This window comes from Nothobranchius furzeri, chromosome 3 (assembly GCF_043380555.1).
Source record: "Nothobranchius furzeri strain GRZ-AD chromosome 3, NfurGRZ-RIMD1, whole genome shotgun sequence".
Taxonomy (NCBI): domain Eukaryota; kingdom Metazoa; phylum Chordata; class Actinopteri; order Cyprinodontiformes; family Nothobranchiidae; genus Nothobranchius; species Nothobranchius furzeri.
Window position 1 is genome coordinate 72,344,221 of NC_091743.1, and position 24,258 is coordinate 72,368,478.

At 42.5% G+C, this 24,258-nt stretch overlaps 1 protein-coding gene across 17 annotated transcripts in view; it reads left to right on the forward strand.

Moving 5' to 3' along the window:
* ptprt (protein tyrosine phosphatase receptor type T) overlaps positions 1-24,258 on the forward strand; it is a 345,765-nt gene that overhangs the window by 79,335 nt on the left and 242,172 nt on the right. For all 17 annotated transcript variants that reach the window (XM_054732036.2, XM_054732027.2, XM_054732015.2 and 14 more), the window contains exons 3-7: positions 12,620-12,780; positions 13,380-13,490; positions 16,119-16,200; positions 16,965-17,080; positions 18,588-18,762. In XM_054732036.2, the coding sequence (XP_054588011.1) occupies positions 12,620-12,780; positions 13,380-13,490; positions 16,119-16,200; positions 16,965-17,080; positions 18,588-18,762 (645 nt within the window). The remainder of the gene's footprint in view (positions 1-12,619; positions 12,781-13,379; positions 13,491-16,118; positions 16,201-16,964; positions 17,081-18,587; positions 18,763-24,258) is intronic.

Consider the following 24,258-nt stretch of genomic DNA (forward strand, 5'->3'; position numbering starts at 1 on the left):
ATCAGAGGCAACAATAAATGACCGTTTTTAAGACCAAGCCAGCACATAAAAGAGCCTTGGATCAGAGAAGTAATGACTCTCTGTAGGCTGGTGATAACTCTGTTTTTATATGTGAGTGTGTGAAGGGGAGAGCCAAAGAGACCCAGTGTGACAAACGCTGAAAGAAAAAGGCAATAACGTGTAAAAATGACAGCCAGCATGGAAGAAAAGAGGCTGATAAGCAGGAGGAGTGGTGGAGAGCGTCAGCCTCTGTTTCTCTCTCCATCTCTGCCAGCTGCCATGTAATCTCAGCTCCTGATGTGTTGCTTTCTTCATTTGCAGTTAGTGGTTGGATTACAGACCCCACGCCCAGCTGTGGGCGGCATGCGTGTGTGTGGCGTGTCCTGATTCATGTGTGTTTGTGTGACGTTCAAAGGCAGCCCTCATGTGGACTCATAAAAATAACCATAATAATCCCTGAGTGATTTTTCTCCCTCGGGCGAATGAAGATGCAATAAGCTCCTGTAGGGAAGTAGGTGAACACGGCTGATGTGGTTCGCTGACAGAAAACTATTATCCAACAATGAATCTCATTTTTATACTCGCTGAAACATCCGGAGCTTCGTGGCTTCCAATACAAATTCCCCTGCAGGAGACCCTGGATGGATCCATTTGGAGAAAATTATATTTATTGACAACCTGTTTATTATTTCACTTAATGCATTCACTCTTTACCTTTTAGACCCTGAAAAGGGGAAATATTACAATAATAAATATAGTTATAAATTTTATAATATAATATATATTATAGCTTGTTGTTTAATGTTAAATACTTTAAAGGAATCAGTTTTTATTTTAATATAGACTTATGTAACGGAAACAACACACAGACACTGAACCAAAAGTATCCCAAATAAAATGTCTCAGAGTCGGCACAAAGTGTAATAAACTGTGCAGATATCAAGCTTGGCTCGCCATATTGTAACGGAAACAAAGTGATGTAACTATCTAAAGTTGTATTTTAATACACTGTTAGTAGTTCACTTTTATAAACAGAAGAATAGGCTGTTTTTATCATCAGGGAGTTTAATTAAACACTCTGTATTGACTTTGAGACAAGAAAAGAGAGAGATGGGATCGTTTGAGAATCTTTAATTTCTGAATTATAAATTCTAAACAATCTACCAGGACTACTCTGTGATGGATGAGAATGGATTCCGATGTTGTGTTGGTGCGTGTGTGTGTGTGTGTGTGTGTGTGTGTGTGTGTGTGTGTGTGTGTGTCTGGTTCAGATTCTCTAGGATGACGTAATCGAATCTGGTCGTCTTTGTTATCACTAGATATCACGAGGCTTATAAAGTGATGACATGAGCCGCTATTTTGCCGTGTACGTACCCAGTGGGGGTCTCCCAGGTAGATCAGGAAATGCCAGGTCTGGAAACCTCGGATGTACGATGGAGCTGTCGATGCAGCGATCACAACGTTTCAAAGCCCGTCTGGAGGGTCGACCCCGGTACCGTTCAGCGGCGTCAGCAGGTGCTCTTATTTTGAAAGGACGTCGTCTGGTTGTTAAACGACGAAAATCTCCCGTTTCACAGTTCTTAGTTTAAAGAAGAAAACACATCTGGCCAGTCTGTGCTTTTCTTTAGGATGACGGTGACTAGAACTGAAGTCAAGATGGAACTAAACTTAAAATGGCGTTGCCTTGTTTTATATCTCTGAATTGTTGATAAGTTGTAGTAAAGTGGATTGGACACTTGAAGTCAACACCAGATTCTCCTGCGGCAGCCGAAAGCTCTGATTGGTTGGAACAATGTGTCATGCGTTTCTATGGAGATGAGGATCAGTATGTCTGTGCCGTAGTCCTGGGTTCATTAAACATAATTCATGACATATTTATTTCACAGATCATTCACTTGATTATTGTTGATCAACATCTGTTTTGCTTAATAATTTTAATCACAAATAAAGTACTTTGATTATGTAAAGCTTCTTCTTCTCCTTCGGACTCTTCTCCTGGAATGTAAACAGTCTGAGGAACACCCGACCTTGGTTTTTCTACACGGTGTTATTGTGCCCAGGGGGCAGCTGTATGTAGTTTAAAACAATGAACTTCATAACCTTACACTTATATATGTGTTAATTAATTGTATTGAGTATCAGCAGGAGAGGAATTGGTATCGGCCCTCTAAACCAGGCTCCCAACATCTGGATTCAGATATTTAGTTATTTTGTGATTTCTGAATTTCTAACAAATGCATCGACAGCCAGGGTAAATCCTTAACAGTCTCCATTAAAATAAAAATACTACGTGAAAAGCCTGATAGGAACCAGGAAGCCTAGCGCCTGTTCCCAGTTTCAGGACCAACATCATTTTATCTATAAAAGCAGGAACATGATTTATGAGAACCACAGATGGAGCGATATTTAGGTCTGACGGCAGATGTCGTTTAGTAAATTCAGCTTTTCTTCATAAATCCAGGTATTTATTCACCAGTATGGGTGAGTAGATGTCACCTGATACTTATCAAGTCCTAAAGAGACACACCAGGTAGATCAGGAAGTCTTTCTACCTGGAGGTGAGTGAGATGAGATCGGCTAACCTGGTCTGGATGATGAAGCCTTCCTGTTGATGATGGCTTCAGATGAGAGAAGAACCTGCACAGGAATTTAGGGTATCTCTTCTCATTTACCAGTCGAATAAATGTACATTCCCCTTTAAATCCCTTTAAAATATGTTTGTCTGGCTGCACAGTGATGCAGTGGTTCACACCGTTACCCAGCAGCAAGAAGGTCCTGGGTTCAAATCCCGACCTGGGGCCTCTTTGCATGGAGTTTGCGTGTTCTCCCTGTGCATGCGTGGGTTCCACCTTCCTCTCACAGTCCAAAAACATGACTGTCAGGTTAATTGGTCTCTCTGAATTGTCCTTAGGTGTGTGTGCTTGGTTATTGGTTCTGTGTGTCTCTTCAGTTGTCTCGGTTTTAGTTTAGAGTTCCAGTTTTTGTCTGTTTTCTTCAGACTGAGACTCTGCAGAGAAAAACTCACTCAATTCCTCGGCCTCTTTTCAGAAATGGAGACCCAAGTCGCATCGGCAGTGACTTGGGTCAAGACCAGACTTCATTTTGTCTCTGAAGGACTTGAGACTGGAGTTGAATCTGAACTTGTCCCTTTGAGATTCTAGACCTGACTTGGACTTGGACCAACAGACTTGTGAACATCTGTGCCCAGCTGATGTTTTTTAATAACTTTATTTCTCTCTTGAATATGGATTTGAAACTTCTCTCTAAACTCCTCTTGTCTTTAGACGTTAAGGTCTTTATATATCGGGGATTTCGCCCGCAACTCTCATAAAAGTCTAGGCCAAGTATTGATGGCAGGTTTTTTTAGCCACCCAGCCACTTGCGCATGCGCACAAATATTTCATCAAAGATCCTCCTGTAAGTCGATCATATGATGTCTCAGATGGATTAGAGATTAGGAACACTCAGGATGTCCCGGGTTTACTCAGACAAGAGGAACTGGTGGAGCTCACAGAAATACATTTGACTCGTTTTCCAATAAAATTATCTCATTTATTTCATAACATTTCCTCTGAATAAATGAACTTTGGCGCCCCGTGTGTAACCGGGGATGTGAAATGTGCCTGAGAGTGTGTGGATGGAAATCCCAGCACGTCGGCCCGTCTTCCTTTGTGCTGTCTCGCCTCTCACCTGCCCACACGCCTCCATCCTCTCACTGCGTGGAGCCTCAAATGAGGCTTGAGGAGCAAATAATGGAGACGGGAAATGTGTGGAAATGCAGAAGTCATTAAAAAGCCAATTACCTGCAGGTTGGGTGCTGCGGGGAGGATATTGGGGAACGTTGGAGAGCAATCGTAAACTGAGTGAAATATGGTGACTAAATCAAGATGGGGGGGGGGGGGGGGTCGGATTTGTGGACATCTTAAATTATGTTTCTACTTCCTGTGTCCTTTACAGTTTTTATTTTTTTTATTTATTTTAGGTGAACTTGTAAATCAGAGGCAAAATGAATGAAAAAGTTTCCTAAAATTTAATCAAAGTGGTGACTTTTTATTAATATTTCAGTTGTTTCACAGAGAATGCTTTCTTAGATTTTATTTATGTTTCAGTTCTTATCCATAAGTCAAATTAAATACATGTATGACAATTTATGGCTGAGCATGCTCAGTAAGCTGTTTGCAGGAAGAAAATGTATTTAAACTTTTGTTGTAAAACAGAAATGTCTGGATTAGGCCGCAAATCCAGACATGGTTTCCACCGGACGCGGAAGCGGCGTGTAACATAATAGAGGCCTTTTACCCGCGACCTCCCGTCCAACCGGAAGGGTTTCAGCCACAAAAACAGCTGGTCCCACGAGGTCACAAAATCACGGGAGATTTGCAACACCACGCGTGATTTTGGACGTTCACACGATAACAAGCGAGGAGAGAGAGAAGCACGTATCCAAAAAGGTCTGAGGCTTCTTTTCTGTTCTGTTTACCTTGACAGGAAATGAGGCAGATGTTTCACACTGCTCTTGTGTTAGACTTCCTGCCGGGCCCGATCTGAACTACAGCGTTTGTGTTTTGGAAGCGTATTCCGTAAAACATAATGGTCCCTTTGCCTCAGGGATACATCGAAACATTACACTTCACGGCTGGTGGGAAGAAACCTGTCCACTATGATGGCAGCTAATTGTGATCCATCTTTGAGCTCTGATTGGTAGAAAAACTCCCTGTCAGCCCGAGGTTTGCTTCAACTCTTCATATTTTTATCATTTTATTGCCACATATTCACATTAAACTACAAAAGCCTCTAGATGGAGCATCAGGATTAGTACTTTCATCAGAAACAGCCCTGCACATGTCTGCTGCCCCCTGGTGGAGGACGATGAGAAGGAAAGGTCCTACACCTGTTCTACTCTACAGTTAAATGGACAATGGAGGCTGAACCAAACACGGTCCCATCCATTGTCTCCAGTGTCAGCAGTCATATGCTCAGGCTTCGATCTCCTATAGGTCAACCCGGCTGTGACCCCAGACTGCCCGGGCTTTTGGGATTCAGGGTTCCCCCAGGTCAGATTTAACAAAAGGCCGGGTTGTGTGAGTCTGTGGCTGCGTGAGTGTTGTTTGTGACTTACAGGCTCCTTATCGATCAACTTTCTTAGAAGAAATATAGATGACGTCCCCTAAGGCCTGATCAATAATGCCAATCTCCTCGTCTTTCTCGGCTTATTAGGGAGGATTACAGCAGGTTCTTATTGGTCTGCAGGGTCACGTCTCTGTGAGGCACACAGGTCATTTAGTTCTTATTCAACAGCAAAAATTGATTGAACTCTACTGTCTGACACACCGGTGAGAGGGGAAGTTTCAGAAGGACCTCCTGAAGGGAGGGAAACTTATTCATGAGGGCCTGCTTGTTTTTTATGGCTCATGGAAGTAAGGTTTATGGATTTGAGACGATTTTCTTTACTATAAAATCTGATTAAAATAAGAAACAGAAACCATTTTCTCTTAGTTACAGTCAAGTCAGTGCCACGATGATGAAATAGATCTTTGAACGATCTTTCCTCATCAATAAGACTCTGGTGTTTAAAAATGAGCTCAATCAATAAAACTCATTAATGATTCCAGTTTGTCTAATGAAACTGTTAGGAATGTTTATATTAGATCTTCCGAAAAAAAAAAATATATGTATATAAATAAATGTATAGCTCCTCTCTACGTATAATCTACAAGGTTCTTAACAAGCACAATAAAACATTTATAAATATTTAAAAGAAATAAAAACAGAAAAGTTATGATGAAAAAGAAGCAAAAGGTCAAATAACTCCTACAATGAGACTCGATGGTTCCACTTTAGTGTTTCTCAGCTTCTTTCAGGCTGAAAACTCTTTCTTAGATAAAAACAGATCATTTACATTTTGTCTAAAGGTCTTATGCAGCAGCTGTGGTCTCTATGTAGGAAAGCTCTGCCGCTCCTATTTCAGTTGAAGATTGTCGGAGGAGTCTGTCATGTTAGACTACAATGTCTTCAGAGATTCAGCTTTATTCATCTGCTCCTGAGTCCGAGGAGGGTGAACCACTTCCTGATGGTTTGTGAAGGAATGTTTCAGAATGACGACCTTACAGCTAACACCTGTGGTTATCGTCATGATGCTTGATGGTGCAGTAAACAAGGCGCTAATGGTTAGCCCCTGCTAACATAGACTCGCTCTGCCTTCTCCTTCCCAGGGGCGGTCCCAAGCAGAGGTGGGTGTGGTCATGAATGCTAATTTTCTCTTTCTGACTGGATCGGTTTCCTCGGCTGATGCTGGCGATGGGGGTTGAAGAGCATTGTCATGTTGAGCATGCATGTGTAACTCAGAGTGACCTATCATATTTCAGATTATACATGGTTTCTATGGCAACCAGACCTTTATGTCAAATTTTATTTTCAAACAGAGACCTGAGGAGGACTAGACCTCAAACCTGTGTTGGGAGCTTGACTAATGCGCACTAGTTGAGTGCTGCTGCTGTCTGGGTTCATGTAGGAGGTGTTTGATCACGTTCCTGAAGGTGTGGATGACTGTGAAGCTGTCTGGATCAGATTCAGACCTCCTATGAAGGAACCACTCAGATTGTGACCGGGTGTTTGGATGAACAACTCTGGAAGTGTTTACCGAGAAGAACAAAGCCATTTGTATTCCGATGCTGTGGAGGTTTCTCCTGCAGATACTGTATGTGATCATTGAGTAAAGTTTCACAGACGAATAAAAGTAAATTAGAGGGAACATATTTTCTCAGGTTGAAGCAAATAATCTCCAAGATTATTGCTCATCTTGCAGCAGCATTCACAAAACACTTCATGGTGCATCTTGCAATATTCTTCCATCGCTGAAGCTTCTGAAGAGCTGATGGAGCAGTGAGGAGACATGTGAAGACAACCCCAGATGCATCCTGATGGACGTTTCCAGGCCACACGTGGACACATGCCGTGTTTCTTCTCCAGCACCGGATTTCAAAAACCCAGACAGATTCTAAATGTACAGCAGCTCTTAGAAGCAGCCGGAGAGCTCGTTCTCTCAGAGCACTTAGAAGAAGACAGACACCAAACCTCTGATAAGGAAAATAAAAGCGAGCTACAGGAGAGGAAAAAAAACCAGCATGCTTTGAGCTCGGACCCCAGGGAGCTATTTGAGTTCATTTGTACTCCGTGAAAATCTTACATCAGTGTCGTGTTTGAACAGAAAATCTGGGGAATTAATTGATCTATTAGACGCTGATTTAATCTGCTTTCATGTCTTGAAACAGACGGGTTTAATAAAGTTGGTCATGAAGATAAGGCAGATGGACAACACATTAAGCTGCTTTGTGAAAACAAACAAAGCTATTTATCTTTTATATTTAAGGTATGATTTTTACATTTTACTGCTAAATTTCCTGTCAAACGTCAGTCGATGTTTGACTTTTGTGTTCCGCACAAATAAAGAGAGCAGCCGCCGCCACGCAAACCCGTAAAAACATCATGGAAGCTATTTGTCAGGTTTGTGGAAAGTGATGAAATTCTCTCAGCTCCCATACACACACAAGCACGCACACACACACACACACACACACACACACACACACACACACACACACACACACACACACACACACGCGCATGCACGCACGCGTACACACACACACACGCATCACACACCCGCACAAACACACAAGCACACACACACACTAACAAGGGCACACGCATACACACACACACACACACACACACACACACACACACACACACACACACACACACACACACACACACACACACACACACACACAAACTAACAAATACACTCACTAACAAAGGCACACACACACACACACACACACACACACACACACACACACACACACACACACACACACACACACACACACACACACACACACCACCTGCTGTAATAGTAGATGAATTAGATTTTGATGCTTTGAAAGTTTTTTCCTTTTCCTCTTATTGAGAGTAAATTTCTCTGTGAAGTGAGGTTGTTTACAATCCACTGGTCATGAGAGAATGAAGGAGAGGAAGGGGAGGAATGATGAATTACAAATGGATTTTAAGGAAGGGCAGATAGGGATGAAGGGGACTGAAGATGAGGAGGATGGGACTCAGCTTCAGACAGACTGATGAGTTGTTTGTATTCATGGTTTAGTCCATCGCCCCGTTAATGGCACTTCAATTACTGACTTATCAGATTACTGCAAGGTTAGGAGACAGAGGACGGCGCTGCGGGAGACGAGACGTACAGGTCGGTCTAAAGCACTGAAATACTAGCCTGGCCTGCCAGACTCATCCTCTGTTTAATTCTACACAGAGAGCTAGTCTGGTTACTCACAGGCAGAGAGACACATGAGGGGCGGGACTTGCCAGTTCCAAAAAAGTCAATCAGAAAAAAAAAGCGGAAATGCCGACTGTACTGCACGATGCTGTAGTCAAAAATGGCGTCTGGCGATGACACAGACATCTTTCTTTAGAAGAATGGCTTTTTGCGCTTCTACTGTTAAAGATGTGTTCAAGTCATTTAGAACAGAGGAAAGAGCCGCAGCGAACTCCGCTTCAGACGGCGTCTTCATTGTTTATGAGAAACTCGGCATGGTGGTGTGTGACGCACGCTGCTCAGTGCTGATTGGCTCTGTTAGAATTCTCAGGGGGTGATTTGAATAGAGTTCCCAGCCAGATGCCACAGATGCCAAACAAAATGCATGGATGGGGAAACGTTTTTTTCACCTGTGTGCGATGACGCTGATGATGATGATGATGATGCAGGTCCATTACCCATTCAGGACACAGAGCATATGGGTTCCAGTGCTTTATGTGTGAGGTCTCTGGGGGAATCGAGGGACTTAATGGGCCAATGAGATATTCATGTCCGACTCAGGTGATTCCCCCTGGGCGTGTATTTCATGATGATGAAGATGAAAATGAGTCATTTTAACCCAACGGCAGTTCCGTTTGTCGTGTGAAAAAGTCCTGTCTGCTCAACTGTCTCCCTCACCCCTCGTTCACTTCTCAGCTGGACTTTTCTGAGCCGTGAACTTTAACCTGCTGCTATTCACGGGAAAGGAACGAGCATTCGATCTGATCCCAAGTAGGAAGATGAAGGTGTGATTCCCGGGATGCCTTTAGAGAAAACAGTCCCTTTGTTCTGGTGTTGGATCGCCTACACGCTGAGCCCCCCCCCCCCCCCCCCCCCCAACACACACACAGAAATAAAATACACAACCTGTGGAAATTAAAGTAAACAACATCAACAATAATAAAATAAGTAAACAAGCTTCACTTCTTGTTCTTAGTTAATCTTTCCTTCCTGGTGTGACTATTGTGTTGTAAAGCGTCTTGGGGGGCTCTATGACCCTATGAGATTAATGGCCATTTACCATTTATCTCATGGTTTCTCATGGACCTGGTTTTTACGATACAACAGCCTCATCTTCTATAAACAGAGATTAGTTCCCTCCAGAGAGATGAGCTAAGAGAAGCAACAGTAAACATAACATCATATTCCTTTTAGGTTGGAACATGTTAAAACTCTGTTCCAGCGGTGACTAGCGGTTAGCACCTCTGTTTGATCAGAGCTCATCTCGGTTTCTCCAGACTGAGGCCATTCCAGAGAGCTCTACTGATGCACTGTTGAAAACATTTCCACAGAACTTAAAAAGATTTGGTTCATCACTGCTGCCACTAAAATGATCACCTGCCTTGATGCAGATGAATCATGGGAATTGTAGTTTATCTGTAGTTTACTTCTTTATGTTTGTTTAGTTTTTTTTAAACTCATTTCCTGCCTCGATTCTGTTTGTGACTGCGGATATTTTAATAAACGTGTTAATCGTTCTGCTCTGAATTTCACTTAAAGCCATCTGTCAACAACCAAGTTAGATTTATTTCATTCAAAAGGGTCGGACGACAGTGGAAGTTTCCTTTCCACTTTGTTGTCGACACATTTTTTTCTGGCCCGCAGTGGCGGAGTGTTCTGCTTAGAGCTGATCCACTTGTTTTGATTTGTGCGTTGATGTGTGAGTCTTTAACACAGAATCATCAGTTTTTCTCACGTTAACAGATTTTTGTGGGTCTCTGACGTTGCAGCGGGAAAACAAAGCGTAAAATGATGAATTGTGTCTCTGTTGCTGTAAACCAGACGTTGTGAATAAAAGAGTCATGTTGGAGAATGGACATTTGTTCCTAATGTAGTTTTTTCACTCGTAACACCTTTTGTCTGGTGGGCTTTTTTTCTTTTCCACCTCACGTGCATTTATCTTTGTGTTGTTTTTACTAAACATCTTATTTCTGTGTGTTTATGATTCTGTTTCCACTATTTCATAAAGGTTTACTGCCCTAAATCACCACTGCACCAGCTCTTGTCTGTACCACAGAAACCTTTCTGAATGTCCTCTGATGTATTAATTCCATATAACCACAGAGTGCCATGTTAATGATGTAAATAACTGTCATAAATAAGATTTATAATCTAACGTTGCATGAAAACCCGTGGATGTCCAAAGACTGGAGTCATTTCAGAGTTAACTCCTGAAGTTTTGGACTTTGGTTCAACTGCATTTTACATCTTTGAAGATGTTTCTTTCATCACGAGGAGCTTTCACAGATCAAACAGAAGAGTGTTACTGATCTTTTAATCCAACGTTTCTTCCTATGAGCTAGTTGACATAACGACCCCTGATGGACATTAAGCTCTTTGATTGTTAATAATTGTGATTTTGGACACAGATCGACTGTTTAATAGAAAATCAGAGCGCAGATTTGAATCAGATTTTCTAAACGTTTGATAATCGATGTTCCCACATGAACCGGGAGAACACAGACCCTAACGACCTTCAGGAGGGAAGAGCCGGGGGGGATGTTCGCATTAACGAAGCTCTAACCTGCAAATATAAACATTATGATTATTTTAGGGTCAATATTTTTATTATTTCCTTTACGTGGTTTTCTCTGTTCAGATTTTCTGGATTCACATCAAAGGATTTATTTCTTTTCTGCAGTGATGAGAGAATTCACCGACGTGGACCGGTGGGTTTTCAGGCTCTCCGAGTTATCACGTTCTGTTTTCAGCGGCTTCAGAATACACGGATGAGTGGCTGGTGGGGAACTTTTCTCCTCCCTGATTGTGTTCCTGCAGCGAGCAGCCGGGACCATTAAATCAGTCGCTGTTGTGATTCTTGACATCATCACAGCCTGTATTCTCTTTGCTTGCACTTTGACTCAAGCAGATCCTTTTGAGACCTCTATGAATATATTTTCTTTAGTGTTTCTGCTGTTTTTGGGAATGCTGTTTCCGAAAACATTAGCTTTGGTTTCGGTGTCTGGTTTCATTACAACATGAGGATCACTGGATCTTTTTGTTCCTTTCTCTCTTTCTGTCACATCTTTACTGAATGTAATTATGTCTCAGAGCCGCTGGACAGACTCGTCAGTCCGGCTTTTTGCAGCCTCAAGGATCATAATCCCTTCATTTCGACTCCTCCAGCTGGTCTCGGTATGGTCGACCAAGCGGTTTTCACGTTCTTTTCTGAAGCTGTAGCGATGCTACGGGGTTGAAGTTAAAGATGATGAAGATGAGAAGTCAGTGTTTGTGTTTCATAGTTTAGTTTCTGAGATACTTGCTTTCAAGTCCAGAAAATATCATCTAAAGAAAAGTGTTTTAAGCTTTATAAAATAACTTAAAGCACTCGAGCCAGCCAAAGTCTCACCTGTCTGATATAAATGCCAGTAAGTCTCCACATCACTTTTCTAACTCTGAGAAGCGCATGGCTGTTAGCCAAATGGGGCGGGCCGACCCATAAAAGCTACATCCTCAGCCATAAAGCAAAGACTAAAATACACTTAAACCATAAGCTGACAAAGAAAATGTGGTTTACGTCTGGGTTTAGAGCCCTCCGGGTGGAGATACATTAAGACGTTGATACACCATTCAGGTGATTTAAACAGCTTTAAGTGTTTTTGCTTTTTGCTGCTTCAAGCATCTGTTCCACGCTTTACTGAAGCATTTCCAGCACACGCTGCTTTCTGATTAATAGCTGTTTGGACAGGATTCGTGCAAGATGGCGGCTGCTAATGTTCACAAGAGATGATTAGCTTTGCGCCATAAAGAGATCAGTGTTTCATGAAATCATGTATTCAGGTCAGCTAGGTTTGGTGTAGGAATACACATTTTAAACTAAACAAAATGAATAAAAATAGTCATGCTTCTCAGAAGAAAGGTCTTTTAATTTAGAGGTTAAACATTTTTTTTTATTTGAGTCATAAAGGAGAACACAAATATGTGTAAATACTTCCTGATTTTACATAGAAGAATATTTAAGGAGTGTTTGAGCTAAATTTGACTGATTGAAGCTAACATCAAAACAAATGGATTTATTGTAGCTGCATAGAGCCTAATGAGGTGTGGGCTCATACACCTACATCACAGTGTCATCAGCATAGAAGCTAACTTTGGTGTAAAATGTTTGTCAATTAAAAAGGCCCAACGACTCATACCTATTATTAGTAGGTAACAGTTAATTAAAACTATCGTCGTCTCAAACTTTCTTTAATGCAGCCACTGTGATGACACGCTGGTTTAACTGTGCTGCTTCTGTCCCCGGGTTTGCAGGTTCGTTCATGGTTGTGAACGCGTCGGGTCGGGTGTCTGGCCAGAAGGCTCACCTGTACATGCCCACTTTAAAGGAGAACGACACCCACTGCATCGACTTCCTGTACTCTCTGTCCAGCCGGGACGGGGCGAGTCCGGGCACACTCAACGTCTACGTCAAGGTGTGTGTGTGTGTGTGTGTGTGTGTGTGTGTGTGTGTGTGTGTGTTTTAGAGTGAAGGAATGGCAGGTAAATATTAGGGATGCACCGATGGATCGGCATTTGATCACAATCGGCCGATAGCGCCCCCATCGGTTTTGATTGGAGTTTCAAAATAGATCAAAGCAGACCGATCAGACCATTTTAGATTAGGTTACATTTCCTTTATTCCCAGATTATGTAGTTTGTAGCACTCATTATAATGTTGTAGAAAATTTCTGGCCAATTCACGTGATCGGTATTGGTGATCGGTATCGGTGATCGGCAGCAAAAAAACTGATCGGTGCATCCCTAGTAAATATTAACAGACAGTACAGCTCATGAACTGAACAGGTCAACAGTCATTCCTGGTGGATTTAGTTTGTTTGAGTGAGAGCATCTCTGGTTGGTCAGCATACAGACGATTTTCTTTAGGGCAAACTCTGGTTAACAGTGATTAGATTAGATTAAATGGAATAAAATTAGATTAGATTTGATAAATTGCCACATTTCCTAAAAGTTTTTTAAACTCATCTGAGTCAGGTTTTGCTGTTTTAAACGATTTGGTGTTTTATTGCTGCAGGTGAACGGAGGCGCTCAGGGTAACCCGGTGTGGAACGTCTCTGATACAGTCACGGAGGGCTGGGTCAAAGCTGAACTGGCTATTTCTACGTTCTGGCCCAACTCCTATCAGGTAGTTCACGACCTCTGCTGAATATTTACCCAGAAGTCTTTGTGATGATCAGGATGTGCTTTGATAAATGTGAGACAGGTCTTTCTTCCTTATTGTTGGCTCATGACTTTTGACCTTGAGGGTTTCAGATGTTCTGGGGGAGTTCTTTTGTTTTTGAAGGTGGGCGTGTTGTTTTCCTTCTTGAGATCTTTTAGCCTTTTCCATGTTGTCAGACGGGTGATGCCGTTGCGGTTTATTAACTCTACAGGTCTGGGTGTGGCTGCTGGAGCTTGACTCAGCTTCACAAATAAATATTTTAACACCAGTAAACTTGTTATTTACCGAGGAGGAAATGACGTTTTTGCACCGGGTCATGCTGGGTTGGATAGCTGTGTTCCCTGATGAATAACTCATCATTTGAAAACTGCTTCTGCATTTATTCAACTGGTTTTGATCTGACTGAAATGCATTTGCTGACTTGAGGCCATCTGTGAGAGTAAGTAGTTTTAACAGCTATGTACTTGTGGGATTGTTCAGCGAAACAATCACCTCCCGTTGTTTGAAGCCTCTTCCTTCCTGCTCCACTAGCGCTGCTGCTTATCGGCGTGTGGCGCTGCTGAGGTGATGGATGACGGCGCTGAGGCGGCTTTCATCACTGCGAAGATAATTACCGCTGTGGCTCGGATCACTTTCTACTCCAAGACTCTGAGAACTGTTTAGCAACGTAACGGCAGCCGTTGTCTCTGCGTCACCTTGTTTATGGGTCTGTTTAGGATGTAGAGATGCTGTGTTGTTTTTAAGTCAGCAGCTTTATTTATGTAATGACTGAACCTGCTCAAGAAACGAGTCCCCTCCTGCTCCACACACACAGAACAACTAGACACACACTAAAGAGAATTAGATGTTTGTGTCCCTAATTATGCGTAGCCTCCCATGAAGAAGGAAAACTTTCTAAACTAACTAAAAAAGGTCATAATAAGAGATTTCTGCTGTGCATCAAGTAAAGCAACAAACTTTGAGGCTTTGTGTTTTTCAGTTTTAATATAAATGAAAAGCAATGAAACAATATTCTGCAACAATACATGAAGTAGTTTAATACATGAAGTAGTTTAATACATGAAGTAGTTTAATACATGAAGTAGTTTAATACAACAAAACAATTACACCAACAAGAATAAAACCTAAAGACAGGGTCATAACAGGTTTTCATCTATGCTTCTCATGACACAACAGACAACCTTTAAACCTTCATGTTGACCTCACATCGGGTCGAAAACAAACAGGAAACAGCTTCGTCTGTCCCAACCACAACTCCTACCTACAGAGCTCGATTCTTCTAGTGGGTGTGTCGTTGGGACTTAATAAATGTAATTTTTACTAATATGATATTGTCACGTCATGATCTTGAGACGGTGGTCCATGCTTTTATTACGGTCCGATTGGACTACTGCAACGCTGTTTTATTCGGTGTGAGCAAGGGCTCAATAGCCAGGTTGCAAATGGTCCAGAATGCTGCTGCCAGATTTTTAGAGGGCAGGTGCAAGTTTGACCACATTATTCCTGTCCTGGCTGCGCTTCACTGGCTGCCCGTTGATGTTAGGATTCATTTTAAAATACTTTTACTAGTTTTTAAAACGTTAAATGGTTTAGCCCCTCTTTACTTGGTGTCACTACTTCAACCATACACCCCTTCACGGTCACTCCGCTCGGAGAACTTCATGCTCTTCTCGGTCCCAAGAACGCGCCTAAAGACGCGTGGTGATAGGGCTTTTGCTGTGGCAGGTCCTAAGCTTTGGAATAAGATTCCTCTCAGCATAAGGGCCTCCACCTCTGTTGCGGTTTTTAAGGCAAGGCTAAAAACATATTTTTATGACCTGTCTTTTAACCTTTCTAACTAGTTTTATTGTTTTACTTATAGCAATTTTACTTACTGTAGTTTTATCTGTATCATGTGATACAATGTTTTATTTTCTGGACTTACTGTTTTATGTTTTTATTTGATCAGTGTAGTGCCTTGGTGGCATCTTTTTGCCTGTAAGGCGCGATTTATAAATAAAGTTGAGTTGAGTTGAGTAAGCTCATCCTCAGCACAGACTAAGTTGTGAGGAACCCCTTGGGAGGTCACGGATCCCAGGTTGGGAACCACTGGTCTAGAGGAACAGTTACCGTGTGTTCATCATTCAGAAAGAGTTCCTGCTGATCTGAAATCTGGCGGGGTGTTTTCAGGGTGTTTTATTTTTTGTTCGTCATACATTTGTGACCCTGACCAACTTCTTGTCGCCATTAGGCTATTTTTAGAAAAAAAAATCATGTCTGCTCAGTTGGAGACAAGAATAAAGGACAGAAAACAGCAGTTACATGCAGAAATGAACCGTTGCCTGCGTAGAGAAGAAAAGTGAGAGAAGCAGAGACGGGGGAGGGGCGGCAACATATGTGGATGGCATAAGGATGGAGACAGAAGTGATGAAGTGAAAAGATGAATAGTTGCTGACTTTTAGTGGAAAATCCCCCTGGGGTTGCCATACGAGCTTCACACACGTCAAGATGTTGCAGCCTGAGAGAGAGGGAGAACATTTCTGAGTGTTGGTCCAGAAGACGAGTCGAGCGAGACTCAACCTCCGCCCCTTCTCTGTCCTCTTCTGCTCTCAGGTCATATTTGAAGCAGTTTCAGTCCAAGGCCACCCAGGCTTCATCGCCGTCGATGACATCAGAGTTCTGGCTCATCCCTGCCGTAAGTGTGTGTGTGTGATAATGGTTGACTCAGGGTGACTTTGGTCTTGCTGAGCATCATCTGTTTTAGCTCTCCTGCCCTCACGTACCATTGTAGAGGACAGACTGTGAGGTCACAGAGAGACTGAAGGAGGTCCAGAGTCTTCATCGCTCAGACCTGGAGACACTTTCTGCGTCACAAAACTTAGATCCACGAGTCAGCGGCCCACTTAAAGCATCCTGTGTGTCCACACTGGTTCAGCATCAGATTTAACATGTTGTGGTTTGAGTTTAAAGAAGATTTTAAGAAAATTATTTTATTTATTTATTTTTACATCCTGGTTCTGATTATTTTTAAAGGAAACAAGCAAATTTGTCTGAGGATGACTTCCTGTCTGACTCATTTACTGGTGACAACATTTTACTTTAATATTTGTAATTTTTCTTCCCACTAAAGAGAGCTGACTAATCAGTAATAGCTAGATATGTTTTTTTTTTTAATCACATCAAATGGAAGTTTGGGTCTCAGGAGGTTAAAGCACTTGATGCTTTTGCTGACCTGTAATAATAATTAGATTCCTCCTCTTCAGATTAATTATATTTAGATTTAAAGATTAAAGTTTGGTTCGGGAGCTTCTAACCAGCAGGAGTTCTTTGACAGGATGTAGACATTATTTTTGAGGAGATGGTATCACTGTTGTATGTTTAACCTCTTAAATATAATTAAAAGCAGTTTAATCACGTCTGGTTTATCGACCTTGAGTCTGTTTCCTGTTCTTGTTGCAGGTAAAGCTCCTCACTTCCTGCGGCTGCAGAACGTGGAGGTAAACGTGGGTCAGAATGCTACGTTCCAGTGTACGGCTGGAGGGAAATGGTCCCAGCATGACAAACTCTGGCTGCAGGTTAGGACCTTTTATCAGTCTGATCAAAGGGGAAGAAGGTCAGAATTAGGTCAAATAAAAAAAGTAAATAGCTCAGTTTATTGTTTATTTGATCATATTAAAATCTAATCTCTTAAGAGTTCAGTTGATTCAAATTCACATCGATATAAATCTGCAAACAGTCCAGTTGACTGGACCAGGAGAGGCTAGTCGGGTTCAATTAATCAGATCAACTCCAGTCCAAACCTGTTAGAAAGTAATCCATTTTGCTTGGTGAATTTAAATAAAACATAAATTCAATACAGTCCAAATAAACTGATTCATCCAAAAAAAGCAATTTAGGTCAGATGGTGAAATGTGAAAGTAGTTTGTTACAATTCAGTAAAATTAGATGAATTAAATAACCTCAAAAGATATTAGATAACGTTTACATTAAATACATGTTTCTATATTTGTTAAAATCTATTGTACAGATTTTTGTCAAAGTCTTCATGTGATTTATGGAATTTTACCACAAATTATTTGTTATCATTAATTTTGAGCGAAATTTTACAGGAGAAAAGGATTTAGAACATAATTTAGACAACTCTTCATGACATGTTCTTTAGTTTCACTTTTTTAGGTTGATTCTCATCTGGATGAATTTATTATAAACTTCCTATTTAACAGGAAATGTTCTAAAACTAAGTCATCTTTATTCTAAAGAAAGTGTTTAAAATCTTCATGTTTCTGAGCTTACTGGACTGATTAAACGTCCGTGTTCTTCTGCGCACCGGTGATTCCATCTCTGCATCGCTGACATGTTTTCGTGTACATGTTTAGATTGCGTGTCGCTGCACTGATGTATTCATTCCGGTTTACATGCATGGCCGTCGAGAAGCTTGACTTTATTTCCCAACGTGACTCTAAAGCTCAGAGATCAATGCAGGATGCAGGAATGACAGCAAAGTGCATCAAACCTCTAGGCTGAATGAGAAAGATCTGGAAAACGGCACTGGTGCTTCCCATCAAACGTCTTCGTCTTCGTCTTCGTCTTCCTCCGCTTATCCGGGTCCGGGTCGCGGGGGCAGCATCCCAATTAGGGAGCTCCAGGCCGTCCTCTCCCCGGCCTTGTCCACCAGCTCCTCCGGCAGGACCCCAAGGCGTTCCCGGACCAGATTGGAGATGTAACCTCTCCAACGTGCCCTGGGTCGACCCGGGGGCCTTCTGCCGGTAGGACATGCCCGAAACACCTCCCCGGGGAGGCGTCCAGGAGGCGTCCAGGAGGCATCCTGACCAGATGCCCAAACCACCTCAACTGGCTCCTTTCGATCCATCAAACGTTCAGAAATATAAAGATATAAAACTTAATCTCAGTGATGTGCTTAGGCTGATGGTCCTTAAAGGGTCTTGAAATGTGCCTTTTTGTTACCATCCTGCTCTCCATGTCAACCTTAACCTCACGAGGCTAAACGTGATGAATGGTGTTCTCCTGGCCTGTACGGGCCCTTAGAGCAGCCGTTTATTTCTCTTCGGTCTGTCTCTGCAGCAGTGGAATGGTAAAGACACGGCGCTGATGGTGACCAGAGTGGTGAACCACCGACGTTTCTCAGCCACAGTCAGCGTCGGTGACACGTCACAGCGCAGCACCAGCCGCTACCGCTGCGTCATCTGGTCAGATGGTGGATCGGGGGTGTCCAACTACGCTGACCTCATCGTCAAAGGTACGTTCAAACCGATGTGCTGGGCTAGCCTGGGTTGTGTTGTTGTTGGTAACCGAGGACGGGCAAAGCTTCAGGGAAGAGACCAGAACTCACCATGAAAGAAGATTTCGGTTTGAACCACAGGCTGGAGATTTTTTCTCCACACTGCATCGAGTTTGTTCCCAGAGCAGGTTGGACTCAGTTGGGTGTTTGGTCCTGTTTATGGTCTCCATGGACAGGAGGTGGTTCTGGACAGCAGGGTGTGTGGTTTTGAAACACTCACGTCTCACCTCTGCATTTTGCAGATTTTGTGTTTTGTTGGGATAGTCCGATCCTCCAAGGACATGGACCTCTCCTGGGAAAAGGTGGAGTTCTTGCTCCAGTGTGGGAGTGGGTCTGTGAGTTTAGGCGGGATTGATTTTACTGTAGGTAGCAAGGCTTTGATGCTGTTGTGGTGATAGGAGGAGCCCAAAGGGCAAAGGTCTAGATCTGCTGGTCTCTTTAAGTGCCAGCCCTCAGGCACCCCGTCCTCTGGGAGGAGCTCCAAGTAATAATAATAATAATAATAATAATACATTTTATTTAAAAGCGCCTTTCAGGACACCCAAGGTCACTTGACAGGAAAATACATTCAGTAAAATACATTAAAACAACAATAGAACACAATGAAGAAAAAGAACATAGAAAAATAAACAATTCAAATAATATCAGAGGTCATAGGCACATTTGAACAGGTGTGTCTTGAGTCTGGATTCGAAAAGGGTGAAACTGTCAATATTTCTGATGTCTGGGAGGAGTGAGTTCCAGAGACGGGGAGCAGGGCAGCTGAAAGCTCTGCTCCCCATGGTAGTGAGACAGGCAGAAGGAACAGCAAGATGCAGGGAGGAAGATGATGTGAGGGAACAGGAGGGGGAGGTAATACTTATAAGGTCTGAAATACTGTAAATGGGGGAGAGATGTTGTGAATGGCTTTGAAGGTATGGAGGAGAATCTTGAAGATGGACCTGGAAGCCAGTGAAGGTGCTGGAGAACCAGGTTGATGTGGTGAAAGGAAGGTGTTCTGGTAATAATACGGGCTGCTGTGTTCTGGACCAGTTGAAGTTTATGAAGGAGTTTGTAGGGGAAACCAAAAAGACGTGATTTGAAGTAATCGAGACGGGAGGTGACGAGACTGTGGACAAGAATGGCGGCATTGTGAGGGGTAAGGGAGGGGCGGAGATGGTTTATGGAACAAAGATGGAAATAGGCTGACCGAGTTATGTTATTGATGTGATCATAAAAAGAAAGTGAGCTGTCGAGGATGACACCCAGACTCTGAACCTGAGGGGAGGGGGAGACTGTGGCACTGCCAATAGTCAAAGAAAAGCCGTCAGATTTGGAGACAGTGGATTTGGTACTGTAATGAACATGTTGTTACATTTAATTAGAAACCATAGAATGTGAAATATCATGAAATATGAAATATAACCTTAATGGATCTTTGAATAAATTTAACCAGAAGATCGGATCTTTTGATTGCAGGGATTGAGCAACACTTCGTATCAACTCCAAGAAAGAGAGAGAGTCAGGTTTAAAAAGTAAAAAGATTTATTTCGAAACAAATTAAACAAGACTAACTTTAAACACTATGTGATGATGAACTAAGGTGGAGTAAGACTGAGAATGGTGTATGGGTGAGTATGTTCAGAACCAGCAAATCCGGAGAAACGATTAGTTCTGATGGGAGTGAAATGGTGTTTCACTCTAAGCTTTGGTTTGGAGATTATAACACACATTGAGACACCATCTGTCGGTCTGCGTACCCCAACGGAAGTCCCCGTTTGGATCCGCAATGTCAGGAGTCCAGCTTGGACCCTCTTGGAACCGGCGCCTGTGGATATGCAGCGGTTGCCGACCCTTCCCGTCTTGAGATACTCCCAGGTCACGACAGTTTTATTGGCATCTAGCGAGACCCTGAAGGGGTCCTGATGGTTCAGCTTTTATTCTGAAGGAGCCGTTGCAACAGGTGGAACATGCAACAGATTTAATCCAGCTTTTCGTTAGGTTCTTTCGGCTTTAAGAGGAAAGTTACGGATTGGTCACTCCGATAACTTCTCTAGAATGCTTTGAACTGAAGTTAAGATGATGTGGGGCATTGTTTTGTAATTTGGATGTTTTGATTTACTGTCGAATCAGAATTTGACAACAAAAGGGGATTATACAAGCACCAACAAAACCACGCCTCACGTCAGATCTGAAAGGTTCTGATTGGATCAGAAAAAGGAAATGTGTCATGTGACTTTAGCATTACGTGTGATCAGTCTAGTGTAAATATTTAAAGTTATTACTTATTATATATTATCATAGGATTATAATATCAAGTAATTAATATTCTTATTTCACAGATTGATTGACATTGGGCTTCACATCATTATTTGGACTAACAAAGTTCCTTGATTATTATTTAAAGAGAAAGAGTTATTACTTCTTTTTTCTTGTGCTGTCCGAGGAAGCAACCGTTTAGATAAGAGCACCGAGCATGAGTGGCCTTGGCCCATGTTTTGTAGATTAGGCTTGTGTCAGAAACTTATGGTTTTTCTTGGGCAGAGCAAATAGAGCAGGGCCTCTTAGGTCAAAGATGGACAATTCATCACGCTACAGTACCAACAAGAAGCAGTTCAGTTTTATTGCCATTGAGTTTGAGAAAATTAGAGGTGAACCAAGATTTGATTTCTGAGAGGCAGAGTGTAAGGGAGGAGGGTGGGAGAGTGGAGTTAGGTTTACTGGAGATGTAGAGCTGGGTGTCATTCGTGAAGCAGTGAAACAGGATACTAAATTTGCGGAAGATATTGCCAAGAGGGAGGAGATAGATTATGAAGAGGAAGGGCCCCAGAACAGAGCTCTGGGGCACGCCTGACTTGACTGGGGAGGGTTTTGAGGTGAATGATTTTAACTGGATAAACTGAGTGTGGCCGGTAAGGTAGGAGTGAAACCAGCGGAGGGGGGTGTGAGTGACACCTAAGATAGAGAGTCTATTGAGGAGGATGGGATGAGAAATGGTGTCGAAGGCCACACTCGAGGAGAATGAGAATGGAAATCAAACCAGAATCAGCAGCAATGAGTAGGTCATTGATGATTTTAATGAGAGCTGTTTCTGTGCTGTGGTGGGGACTGAAGCCAGACTGAAATTGTTCATAGAGGTTATTGTGGGTGAGATGGGAGTGGAGCTGAGATGCAACGGTTTTCTCTAGAAGTTTGGAAATGAAGGGGAGATGGGAAATAGGATGGAGATTATTGAAATCATTCGGATCTGAACCAGGTTTTTTTTCAGTATAGAACTGACTGAAGCGGATTTGAAGAGGGAAGGGACCGTTCCAGATGATGGTGAGGAATGAATAATGGCTCTTATAAAAAGGAGCAGGGAGGAGAGGCAGGACTTAACTAAAACTGTTGGAAGGGGATCTAGCTGACAGGTAGAAGGTTTTGGACTTAGAAATGAGATCTTATAGTTCTGAGGGATGGGGAAGTTTAAAGGAGAACTGAATGGAGGGTTCAAAGAAACCAGGGCAGGGAGGGAAGGAATTAGGTAGAGAAAGATGGATTCTACTGACCTTATGATTGAAGAACTGAAGGAGAGAGTTACAGGTTTCTGAAGACTAATGGGCTCGACACACATTGGAGGCGACATTGCCAGTCCTCCATTCATTTTCAATGAGACATGCGCAACAAAGCGAAAATCGCGGGTCTCCCTCCTACTAAGCGAAACGCAAAAAACGTGCATGTGAAATTTTGCGCTCGTGCATGTGTCTGCACAGGCGACCCAGCGACACGATCCCAGAAAGTTGAAATATTTTCAACTTTTCATCGCTGTCGCTCGGACGAGGACCAATCAACGGAGGTTTAATTCACTGACCAATGAGCGGACAGGATGCTCCGTACATTTCCGAGCAAACATGAAGGAGAAGTTGATTATTATTATGTTTTATAAAGTAAAATCAGAAGTAAGATTTCACACAACTCTAGCAGCACCTTGTGAAACATCACATCTACTGCTTTTTTAACTCTGAACCACTTAAATAACCTTAATTCCCTCCAACCTGACACAGCCGAGCAAAACAACGGAAGTTTCAATTTCACCATGGAACAGAAAGCGTAGACGCGTAGCTTTGCCGCTGGCCGCCTCCCATGTGTCAGGTAATAAAAGCGACAGCGATGAATTTCGCTGATCGCGGTCATTTGTCACCTCCCGTGTGTCAAGCCCCTTAAGATGGATTGGTAAGGAATCAGGAGGCTGAAAGATGCTGTTCATGATGGAAAATAATGTAGAGCTGCTGCCCCTCCTCATCAAAAAGAATCAGCTGAGGGGGTTCAAGAGACCTCCTGGTCACCTCTCTCTGGAGGATTTAAAGATGTAAAAAAAAACCTGTGGCCTGGAGGGATGGATGGATGGTAGGTGATGATTCCAGATCGTTTCAGTTCCACGGCACCTTTAGTTTGACTCATGTTGTTAAACTTATTTGGAGTGAAGGATGTTTTAACCTGAAGGCAGACTGAAATGTGTAAATCATTTTGTGTGTGTGTGTGTGTGTTTTGATTACATGATCATCAAGGGACTAAAAGTGTCATTACCATCTGTTAGCAGAAAACAGACGAGACTTACGAGACGACCCAAACGTGTGTGTGTGTGTGTGTGTGTGTGTGTGTGTGTGTGTGTGTGTGTGTGTGTGTGTGTGAAGCTCAGGTGTTGCCAGCCATGCTCTGTGTCAGGGGAATAACCAATGTTCTCCTCAAACAGAAATAAAAACAACAAACGCATAATTTGGATGTGTCGTCATCATCGTCCTATTTTCTTTTAACTTTTAATTTTCTAATGTTGCCGAGTTTATCTCTGGGTGTGTGTACACACAGGAGCGTTCATTTTTGGTTCTGTGTGTGAGGTGCAATAGTCATTGTGTGTGTGTGTGTGTGTGTGTGTGTGTGTGTGTGTGTGTGTGTGTGTGTGTGTGTGGTTGCTGAGTGAAATCAGGGTTAATTACTGTTGTTTATCCGGGTGTGACTGGGGAACCTGGAGCGAGGTGCTCTCATATTGCAGCCATGTTTCCTGCATGTGTCCCATGCGTGTTCATCCATGCGTGTGAAGGTTCTGACGCGGTGCTGCTACTGACTCCACTGATGATGTCCAATCACTGAAAATCATTTAGAAACAGGCCGGCGTCTGTCAGGTCAACACTGGTGATGTAAATACAAATGTTGACTTATTTATGTTCTCCATAGTATAATTTATTAAACAATAAAGAAACAAATACTTCTCTTGATGGTGCATCTATTTCAGATCAGATGAGTCTTTAACTTTAAGGAGAAAACTGCAGAAATTGAAAATACGCACGTGAACAAATCTTCATTCTGATCAATAACCTCCTAAGCATTTTCAAAACGCACGTCACTTTCTCACACCAGTAGCGAGTTTCATGGCTGTTACGGATCAGCGCCAGAAGATTCTAGCTGACGAGACAAGTCATGCTTCTTAAGTTGATATTC